Source organism: Amblyomma maculatum, chromosome 6, assembly GCF_055883805.1.
Source record: "Amblyomma maculatum isolate TAMU_Amacu chromosome 6, ASM5588380v1, whole genome shotgun sequence".
NCBI lineage: Eukaryota > Metazoa > Arthropoda > Arachnida > Ixodida > Ixodidae > Amblyomma > Amblyomma maculatum.
In genome coordinates, this window is record NC_139349.1 from 53,967,195 (window position 1) to 53,978,606 (window position 11,412).

The following is an 11,412-nucleotide window of genomic DNA, read 5'->3' on the forward strand; positions in this document are numbered from 1 at the left end:
TTGACTCCTTTCTGCCACTTTGCGACTCTTTTCTGTACGAAAGGAGTCGCAAAAGGAATCAATTCTTGCAACCCTCCCCACTGCGGGCGTCTGACTCTCCACGTGGCCTTAGCGGAGTCACGGCCAAAGACGGCGGGTAGGGATTAAAACGGCTGCCGAAAAAAAAAAATTTGTGACAGCATTTTATTTCACGCTGTCTTGCCACTTGTTAGGCCATTGTTAGGTTTTGCTTACTTTTGGAATGCAGCTCCTATGCGCCCGTTCTTGGCTTGAGCTGCGGTGCCGTCGGCGTAACCGGTGGGTTCTCATTTACAGTGCACGTAAAGGATCACAGATGGGGCCGTACTAAAAATGAAGCAGTGGAAGCAGCATACGCAACTACGCAAGACATACCCAAGCATCACGGTGCGGAAACATGAAAAGGCCATGGAGATACAATTTACGCATTGATAGCTTTAAAACACGATTTAAACAAAAAGCTCCCCTCGACAGAGCAAAGAAAACGCCTATTGAAGAAAAGACGAGTAGATGAATGGCAATCGAGAAAAGAGCACAAACATTCTTCAATTTTGTTCTCTAGGTAAGAAGTGCTTCCACTGGAATTTCGTCAGCCAACACAATATCAACGATTCCTCTGAAGAGGAGGTAAATCTCCCAATCCTCGTTGTCTTCAGGAATGCTTGAGCCCAAAATCTGACCGAATATCACTAAAGAGGTCGCTAAATGAAGTGCAATCCAGTACTCCACTCATGCATTCTGGCACGGTAGAAAAACACTTAACGAGTTCACCTTTTACAAGATTAGGAAATTGCTTCAAGGCCGACTGAATTATGATCTCGATTTTTCTAAACAAACTTTCACAGTGAGGGATTTTCCTACTTCCACCAATATCAAAAAAGAGTTTAGGCAGGTTTTCCTTCAAGAAGGTCGCAAAGGCATGGAAAGACAATGACTCCGGCATCTCCTTGTGTCTTGAACCTTGCGGCGAGGACGGCTCATTTTGCAGAGCTGATAAACTGGCAGAGCGTTCATCGCTGGCCACCACTGAGGTGTCCGAGCCAGCAGCATCAGCACTACAGCTCGTTTCTTCGAGTTCAAGTTTCGCTGCAGTTTGGTGGTCACCGGACGAAATGGTTTGCGATAAAGGCTGCTTCGGAAGCTCGCCATAACTTTGTAGTGTTTTTGACAACCATCGATGCCACACGCGATCATGAAACTTGGATCCGAAGAGTGGTCATGTTCCAGATGCCATACGACAGTTATGAATTTACTGGCCGAAAACGGGCACACAGGGCATCGAAAACAGCAAGCGGAAGTCATAGTCACTGAAAGTTATCAACGACACATCGGCGGCGAATGCGCAAGGCAGGCAATTGCGAACTTCCAAGCAACGAACGGGAAGGAACAACCACCGACAAACACCTGGGGAAAATCGAGCACCGCGCGGCTTAGCGCAATTTCGCGGATGATACTGGCGCCGACGAGAGTGCTGTTTTCTGCGCGTTTTTAAGTTAGCATCTAAGCCAAGCTGCAAAGTCTTAGCGCTCAAGGTCTGTGAACCGCGCGAACCGTGCATCGACAGACCTGTTTGTTGCCTTTCCGATAGCGTAACTCAATGTATTCGCGGCGCGGCGAAGATCAGCGCATCCTGTTCATGCGATATCCTCGCCCGCCAACCGTGCGGCGCGCTTCTATGGAAAGTCGAAACCATGCCAAGGCACTGATCGGGCTGAAAGTCCAACGCGGTGAAGAAGAGAGGGGTGGAGGATGTGATCACGTTGAGGAGAGAAAGAGCACGCTTGAATCAAAGGAGGATGCATGCGCAGCAAACACCTCCTTGCCTTGCTGCCCCTTTCTCCCTAGCGAAAAGGCGCGAAAACATTGCGTCAGCCGTGGGTTGTTTGCACCGGTCGCCATTTTCGGCGGTGGCGTGCGGTAGGTCTCGCTGTGGAAGTGCGGGCGCGTAGTAAGCTGGGAGAAGTGTAAGATTCGCTGAACTGCGAAGGGCGGCATGGTGCCGAGCAAATTTCCATGCAGGTAGCTTGTTTGATGTCGTGCGGGGAGTCGAGAAAAATTATCACATTATCAGGCACCCAGACGCTCGCTGACTTGGCGCAAGCCTTCTTGACAGCGAGTTCGCCTATTTGGTGGATGACCGCCTGCTGATTCAGGTGAGTGCTCGCTTTGCATGCTGTGCGTGATGTGTGTTCCGGATCTTTGTCAAATCGTGAGCACGGGAGACACATAAAACCATGATACGTTTGACGAGAAAAAGAAGAAAAAAAAATGAACGTGGTACAGTGTTTTGCATACCGATTACTGCTTGCGCATGAGCACCACGTACGGTCGTCAGTAATTAAAACTCGCTAATCGGCTGCTCGGCCATGCATGTTCTTTTTATCATGCCCTTGTAAGCTTAATCGTCGAGGAGAGATGATTTGAGGCCAATCACTGGCATTATCGTATTGCAGTAGTTGACGGGTGTACGAGCTTGATGTGTACGTGCCTATAGCGCACGAAATATTTTCCTGCACACGTGCACCTGGACGCTTGCGATGCATGTTTGCGATACCTTCTTTGTTCACTGCGTGATAGACTAATATAGACTAAAAATTAGTTTGTTCTTTTCCCCTTCCGCCTGTTAAGAAACGGATGATTTTTCGTCAGCGTAGGTTCTTATAGCAAACATAGGAAGGCGTGGGGCGCTCGTTAATTCGGGTGCCGTTGGACTCGCATCGGTTAGCTTGTACAGGTTTATAGGAGAGCGCGTTCTCGATCGTCGAGGCGTCGCTCGGCGTTCTTTCTTCATGCTCCTGAAGCCAGAATTGCACTGCGCACTCACGCGCCTGCGAATTAAACTCTGCGGAAAGCGTGAGGATGACAGGGGAACCGCCGCCTCTATGCCTAAAACACTACAGCCGCATAGTTTCATTTTCGGAGCTTCGTTTCCATGCTCGTGGCTATGACCACCATCAGCCGTGTGTGAGCCAGCCGGTGAAGCCGAGCTACGCAAATTTTAAACGCTAATCTGAGCGTCATTTTTCTTTCCGGCTCGCCGTCCACCGAGGCGCTGTTTCCCTCGCGTCCGTACGTGCTGCTCTTCCACTGAGTGACAGCCGCAGGCTAATTGTTGTTTTCTATCCTTGCGATGGAATTGTAAAAATGCAGCTGCAGATTGTATTTCGAAATGCATGCATGCACTCAAAATTATGCACATAGTTCAATTTTATTGCACGTGCATACTGCGTGCTTTACAAGCCATTTGTTGAAAGCCAGTTTGCCACTTTCAGAACAATAATTGTAACACATGGCTAACGGCTGTTATCATAGCTTATCTTGTGCATCCTTTTTCTTCTCTCCCTCTCTGTGTATGCGCGTGTGTGCATGTGTGTGTGTCCACTGTAGGCTGATGCTCCTTTTTTGTTGTAGAATTGGGGTAGGTTGGAAATAAACTGGTGAAATTTTCAATTCAGTTGTCCTTAAAACACTTGCTTTTCTCTTGTGGCAGCAAGGAAGCAATGTCTAGTCAAAAATTAGTGCGACCTAAAATATATACTATGAACTGCTGGTTCATGGTTGACATGAGGGTCATATATTGTTTTAAGATCAACAGGAAAGGGCAACCCCCATCAGCATGACATCAGTATTTAGGTAATGCTGTTGGTGTCATCCTATGAGCTTGCTATATTCAGTGCTGATTTTCAGGTATACAACGACCGATTCAAGTGTTTTGTTGACCTTGACCCTGAGACAGTATTGGAGGACGGGGCATGGATTAACCGCCTTCTTGGTGAAGCTCCTCATGGCCCGCCTGTAGAAAGGTATAAATGCACTCTTTTTTGAAGGGAAGCTGTCGCGGGAGATATTGACATTTTTATCAAGTTATTCATCTATTCTGAGAGTAACTAAGATTTATGTACTGAATTAAGAAGGGAATGTTTAGAGAAGTGCATACTTCACAGTGTTGGGTAACCTGAAACAAATAATATGTCTTTCCCTTTTGGATAATGTTTCATGATCTGGTGTCATTGCTTGTCTGGTGACTTGCTTTCCAAATGAATTCCTAAGTTTTGAGGGAGCCTAGAAATGTGGAGCTGTTTGCTTGAGCCTTGTTTTTGACTTATCAGTTAGTGCAATGGCCGTATCTTTACTATCACATTTCAGGCCTGTCAACAGAGTACTCCAAGTTCTGCCTCAGACAGCGAATAGGCAGGACGGTGCAAGAAGTGCAGACCAATACACCTTGGCACAAATGCCTTTACATGTAGCTTCAGAAGTTCGAAGCGTAGAGCAGGGTGACGTGCCTGACAAACTCGGGAAGAAAATAGTTGGCTGGATTGCCTTTGACATGCTCATGCATCTAATGTAAGTGGTGAATCTCTGCTGTCATAGTTGTATTTACCTTCCCCTGTACTGACTGCTGCCTCAGTTATATTTACCTTGGCCTAGAATCCACTCTGTTACCAAAACAGATGGTTGGGTTTCCCTGCATAACACATCTTGCTGAAGTTAATTTCCTTCTTTTCATGCACACGAGCTGAAAATATGCTTTTGAAGAGAAAGAACTGGGAAGAAATTATTTGACAGACCACTTAAAGAGGACCTACTGCATTGGGAATGTTACATATCAGAATCGAGCCGGTGATATGTTGCTCATGCCTGCTGTGCGCTTTGGCTTTCTTGTGATTCAGCGGATTTGGTTAGTTAAATGAAATATTGGAATTAGTGTCACTAGTGGAGAGCAAACAACCTAACTAGAGCTGAAAATCAAAACTCATTACCAGTCTGAAACAGTATGGCATGTAGCGAGGACTAATGACAGCCAAAACCAGGCCTCAGACGTGCACTTGTAAGCAGATGGTTAATTAAACATAGGTCACTTAAGGCATGCAACTCTCTAACTGAGGTATTTAAAAATTACAGCCTAATTTAGTTGGTGCAATTCAAATACAAACTTTTTTTAGCTTCATCTTGTAAGTGCTTACACTAGACAATGTTTTTTGTGCATTGTAAAAATGATTCTAATAACAAATAGAGCAGGCAAATTCACCTACTTAGTTTTATTGATGTCAACTGGTAAAATAATCTTTTGAAATATTGCATTGTAATTGTAATATGGAGCATTGGTAAGGTTATTTTTGCTGTTATTTACATGCTGTTTAAGCACATATGCAGTTTATGCACGGTACAGCAGTTTAGTTTTTTTTACGCAGTGCATGCAAGAAGGGATTTGCTATTGTTTCCAAAATTTTTGATGGAAAATCTTACTTTTGTGTGCATAGTTTTACTCTAGAGCATTATTTCTTCAGATATGAGCAAGCATGCTATTACCTGTATACTCAAAAATTTTCATCTGATTTTCAATCTGGCTTACACAGCTATGTATTCCAAGCATGATTTTTAGTGCATGAAGAGGCTTCCACACTCTGGCATCCTACAGCTCTTGTTGCACCATTGAAGACTTACCCCGAAATGCAAGAAAATTATTTGCATGCTGAAGAACTAGTGCTGGTCTCAGTATGCGCATTTTTACGGAGTACCTTTCTGCTTTTCGACAGAACATTAGGCAAAGCGTTGCATCATGATGCTTTTAATTTCAGACTGTGGTGGAATCCACATTGGAAATCGATCCCATTTTTGTGAATGAAACCGTAAACTTCATGAAAAAATAACTTCAAAAGACAATGCCTACTATAGAATTGGTGAAGGACGCCATGGATAGGACTGCACCGGCAAGGCGCCGAGCTCTCGAAATTGAGAAGATGAACCTGAATGACTTCTTAGAAGTGTATCCAGCGATGAAGGTTGACAAAGAGGTGACGTTTCTAAACCAGCAGTGCACGAATATTTTGTTCAAGCAAAATGGGCAATTTTATGGCTCCTTTGTTCATTTTATATTTTAGAGCACAGGCTTCTGTATATATTTGTGGTTGATAAATACTACCATCCAGTGCATATACGTCTCCTTTTAAGGACTTTGTGAGCATTGTTGAGAACACTGCGTAGGATGAGGGGACATATATTATGGTGAGGCAGCCCAAAAGTAAATGAAAATAAAATGCCTCTGCTCGTACCAATAAGTATAACTGGCTTAAGATGAGGGGACAGTGCAAAAAATTGCAATGTGTTAATGGCATCAATGTGAACTTAAATTGCCACGTTCGTATTGGAAACACAAAAAATGGAAGTCAGCTGTGCTGAGATGTCTGTTGTTATACAGTGCAATGTAGTCAGGCCGCACAGTGTTTTGGTTGGAAATAAATGTATGCCTGTTAATTTAGCTAGGGAGGGGGCTGTGGTAAGGAAAATCTTGCAGATTCAAATTCTGAGTACAAGCTTTGCATCCAGATTTAGGTTTTTGGTCTGAATGTATTTTGAATTGTGGAGAAAATATATTGTTATAATTTACACCTGAATGCCATTCATCAAATACACTGGGCATGTATTTTTTTGGATCTGTTGACAGAATATGTCAATATGCAGCTGCTGAGCGTGCGTTTAGGTCTAACAAGAAGCAGGATATGTACAATTGCATGAAATCACGATGCAAATTAAGTTATGAATAATAAAAGTTAACAATTTTCATGTAACAAGTTTGGCCAGATCTTATATAAACCCCTATTGTGTCCATAGATGTGAACAATATATTTTTTTTTGCATTTCTGCTAGATCTGCGAAGAATTCTATCGACGCACGGGCATTTCTGTGGATGTGAAATTGTTGGAAGCACTGAGAGAAGACAGTGATGGCATTTTTCATGCGGCAAGATGCAAACAGTCAGCACTGTCTGGAAACTGCGACGTGACGTCTGAAATCAAAAACGCAGAGGTGATTGCCAAGAACTGTAAGTAACAGCCTCATATTTGAATGAAAAATGTAAGCAATGTTTTGTCATCAAAGAAATTAAGGTACCAGTGGTGTGTGCAAAAACCGGAATGTCTAGCTTACAAATGTCTTTTATTGCATTTTGCATCAACATGAAATGACAAAGTGATACTAAGCAATATCCAGCTGTGAAGCAACTGCTGTTCTGCTCCAGAGGATGCTAACAGTTGCAAGGAGTGTAAATGCACTTCTTTACAACAGGGTTGCAATTTAGGGGAATGGTGGCTTCAGTGAGAGATCTGAACACTAGTTTGTTCATGATGTAGCTTTTATGTAAATCAGTAAACACTGCTAGTAAGTGTAGCATTCAGACAGAAAAGTTTGACAGACAACTAACACTAGCCCAAAACTCTGAAATAATATTGTTAAAAAAGTTAGCAAATGCCCTGGCTTTGTGATTTATGCATTGCTCCATTATCTTTATGCTTTATACATTGCTTTAGGGAAGAAAATGCATGCACTGTTGATGTCTGTTCTTTTAATTTGCACGGCACATAAAGTTCTAAATTTGATTCTTAACTGCTATGTACAGGCATGGACAAAACTGCAGGATGCGGATTCACAAAAAAGAAATTATTTCTGCATTTCCTCGCTAGTCAGTCTGCTGATATTTTTTATCTAACTGGAACAAGCGTGTCCCTTTATGATTCAGTTCATTTTACTGGCCTGCTTCACCTGACTGCACAGAAAAATAATTTTTTTATTGGAACATGCATTCTACAGAATTTTGTCAATGACTGTACATGTTTGCAAGAAGACTAAAAAGCTCTTCTCTGCCGTTTTGCATGTTTAAAAAAGTTTTGACTAAGCGTTTTGTATCTTTCTTTTCTAGAGTAAAGAGTGTGCACTATGTACACTGGTAAGAGTGTACATAGTGCACTGTATCGGTTACCGGTAGACAACTTAGAAAGTCAGAGAATGTTTTTACATAACTTTGTGCTGCGCATAGTGCTATAAGTTCACACAACCTCTGTAACTTTTTTGGGGAAATATTATTTGTAAGTAGAGTTATGTAAAAAAAATCATAAAATTTATTTGTGTTTTACTTTTATGAAAATAAAATGTACCTATATTTGTCCTTACACTAATGCCACAATAGCCAAAAAGAAATAGGAAACTCTATTTGGTGAAATATTGTCTATGTATTTTGACAACTTCATTTTTCCCCATTTTCTTTCGTTTCTTCTTTTTCAGTGTGAATATTCTTACATAGTTGTACAGTAAATGCTCATGCTTGAGAAATATATCTAGCTGCCATAGGCACCATGGCCAAAATGTACCACAAATCATTTGCAGCTGTTTTGGAAACTAATGTGTCAGAGTTAAGGGTTGGAAGCTTAAAGTGTCAAGTTTATTTCCATGATGTGACCAACAGAAAAAGGTCACATTGTAGCTGCAGCAGAAAGTATAACATGAGCATGGGGACTACTGAAATTCATCTTCCACTGTCATTAAATGCTCCTGATCAGATTACTCATCTCGAGTGGAAATGTTGGCTAGCTTTTTCAACACTTGGTGAAAGCCTTTGCAGGCTGCTAACATCCAGAGCAGTTCTTATACTGTAGCAATTTTGGGTGTGTAACGAGCTTAATTGGTGTGCTTGTACTACATATTCTGTTTATTCTTTTCGCTTAATGTTTTTGCAAGAATGAATGGCTAAAAAGGTGCCAGCCTGACAGGTTTGATGTCAATGTGCATGGAAAACAATGTTTAACCTTCTGAGTTTACCTGACCCAAAGCAGTTTATTTCACTGACAGTGTAATACATTTTCATTTGGCAGGTACCTGGCAAGCGGTGTCCATACCCAACAGGGTATACAATGGGAGTAGATCGCTTACACCGGAAGCAATTCACGTGGCATCTGAAGATATTTTGCATTAATGTCCTTGACCTGACAGAGGGATTTTGTGTGGTTTTCTGTATGTATTAGGCATATAGCACTGAGTATGCGCCAGCATTGAAGCACATGTTTTGTGTGATTGAGCACTTGCTTGGAATAAAAAAAAGCAAAGTTGGGGCAAGAGCCCTTCACTGCTAACAAAACTTAGAGCCCAAGCTGGCAAAAAGCATAAGACTAATTTAGTGTTTTACAGCTTTAATTAAAGTGCCCTCATAAGTGCAGTGCACATTTTCAGGGCCACTGGTTATTACACTCTCTAAGTGGCATGAAGAATCCCCCACCACTCCCCACCTTTGTGAAGGCATTATGTTTTCATGTGTGTGTATGTTTTTTTCGTCTTATATGCTGTGTGCTAGACACACTCAGTATGTATAATCATTTAATAAAGCTGTCAGTTTTTTACAGCCTCGTCTTTTGCAGAAATATGTTCACCTAAGCATGCACTGCACTATGCAGACCCTCGCGGAACTGCCGCACAGATAAATTGGTGATCCTAGTAGAGTGGATTTTAGAACCATTCTTTTAATGATCACCCAAACACTTCCTAGGGGTTTAGCAAAAGGCTCCGAATAAGGATTGCCTTTAACAGTTTCACATGAGCTATCCGACGCTCAGTGAATGCAATGTGCCTCCATAATGTGAATCTTCTCACTCTAACAATAAGCGTCACGCTGAACCTCTGGGAAGCAGCCAGCTGACCACCCTGAAGGAGGCAAGACAACAACTGTCAGAGGAGTGGACAATTGCAATGTGACTCTCTAGCGAGAGTCTTCTCACTCTAAAAATGAGCGTCCTGCTGATCCTCTGAGAAGCAGCCAGGTGACCACCCTGAAGGAGGCAAGACAACAACTGTCAGAGGAGTCGACGATTGCAATGTGACTCTCTAGTGAGAGTCTTCTCACTCTAAAAATGAGCGTCCTGCTGATCCTCTGAGAAGCAGCCAGGTGACTACCCTGAAGGAGGCAATGCAGCCACTGTCAAAGGAGTCGACGAAGGCAATGTGACTCCCTAGTGAGAGTCTTCTCACTCTAACAATGAGGGTCTTGCTGAATCCCTGAAAAGTGGCATGGTGACCACCCTAAAGGAGGCAATGCGACAATTTTCTATGGAGTCGCACTTACGCCGTTTCGGCCAGTGGAGGGTCATTATGTTTTTTGCTCGAAGGGAGTCATCGGTAAACCCCAAAAAGGCATCACATATGTGGCAAATTTTGACTACCCAAAAAGGAGTCAATACGAACTCCTTTCTTTTTTAGAGTGAGGGCTTCGAAATAATTTGATCACCTGGGATGGATAGATGGACTAAACTTTAATGTCCAACAGATAAGGTGATCTACTCACCCCCCGAAACGCAGGTCAGGGGGCGGATATGCCGCCGCCTCAGATGCAGGCTGGAAGGTCTTGGGTCGCAGCAGCCTCTTCAGCCAGTTGGACGAGTAGGAGCTGGAGCTCAGGGTCCGAGCTGCGCAGCAGGGTCTCCTAGGTGTCTCTACTGCCTATATTGTGCGTCCCCCAGGGAGAACACGGGCATTCCCATATTATGTGGTCGAGGGTCCCTCTCGCCCCACAAAGATTGCACTTATCACTCCTGGCCTCAGGGAACATGTGGTTCGCCATAACCGGGTGCGAATATGTATAGGTTTGCAGCCGCCTCCAAGCGACTGCATGCATGCTGTTTAATTTCTGATCTGGCGGGGGTACCAGTCTACAATCCAATCTATAGTGTTGCGTGATCTCCCCATATTTTAGCAAGCGCTCTCTGCTCCGTCGGTCATCAAGTGGCCCTGTAGCGGCTCGGCGGTAGAGATCTCTAGACAGCTTGCGGGCCGCCTCGTTGCCGGGGACGGCTTCGTGCGCAGGAGTCCAAATTATTTGAATTTTCCTATCCAACTTTTTCTGGCCTAGGATTCTGGCTGCTAAGGGCGAGATCCTGCCATTGCTAAAATTTTGTATGGCAGTTTTGCTGTCACTGATGACAAACTTCGCTTCCGTTCCGACGCAAGCTAAAGTGCGTGCGGCATTAAGCATGTTTCGCCTTTTGTTCCGTGCTCTAAGGGGGTAGTTTACAAAATTCCCCTCTCTTGCGGCAAGTGCTACGTGGGGCAAACTGGGCGTTGCCTCAATGAAAGGCTTTTGGAGCACAGGAGGAAATGTCGTTCCCTGCAGGGTGCAGAAAACTTGGCGAACCATTGCCTGAAACACGAGTGCAGCCCATATTTCCGCACGGTTATTTTGGCGCGGGCAACAAAAAAGGAAAAGCGTGAGGTAATTGAGGCCTTTCGGATGGTTTCTGACAAAGAAGGCGATTACGTTAGCGCCCCTTCCGTAGCCCTTTCCCGCCGAGAAATAGATATTTTGAGAAGAGACAAAAGACTTGCATGAGGATCATCCGTGCGTGTCTGTTAGATGCGCGGGGGGGGGGGGGGGGGGGGGGGGGGGGGTTGAGTGCGACTTCATCCCGGGCTTAGATAAGGTGTTTATTTTTCATATTTTCATTTTCATGGTTTCATTCCTTAGTTGTTCTTGCTGTTACAGTGCACTGTTATGATTTGTGTATTCACGATCCTCAGGTTACGTCGCGTGCTTGTGTTTCCTTTTTCCTATTCTAAGAAATAAAACTTCAGTTG

General features: G+C 43.7%; 1 protein-coding gene across 2 annotated transcripts; it reads left to right on the forward strand.

Moving 5' to 3' along the window:
• The first annotated feature begins 1,866 nt into the window (after positions 1-1,866).
• LOC146185765 (uncharacterized) lies at positions 1,867-9,419 on the forward strand. Of its 2 annotated transcripts, XM_084606689.1 has the most exons (6): positions 1,868-2,171; positions 3,706-3,821; positions 4,165-4,365; positions 5,601-5,816; positions 6,670-6,844; positions 8,667-9,419. In XM_084606689.1, exons 4-6 carry the CDS (start codon positions 5,685-5,687, stop codon positions 8,765-8,767), a joined length of 408 nt encoding a protein of 135 aa, XP_084462815.1. In that variant the 5' UTR covers positions 1,868-2,171; positions 3,706-3,821; positions 4,165-4,365; positions 5,601-5,684; the 3' UTR covers positions 8,768-9,419. The 2 variants fall into 2 exon arrangements, with proteins under 2 accessions (XP_084462816.1, XP_084462815.1); XM_084606690.1 differs by lacking the exon at positions 4,165-4,365 and having other exon boundaries at positions 1,867-2,171.
• Positions 9,420-11,412: the final 1,993 nt, after the last annotated feature.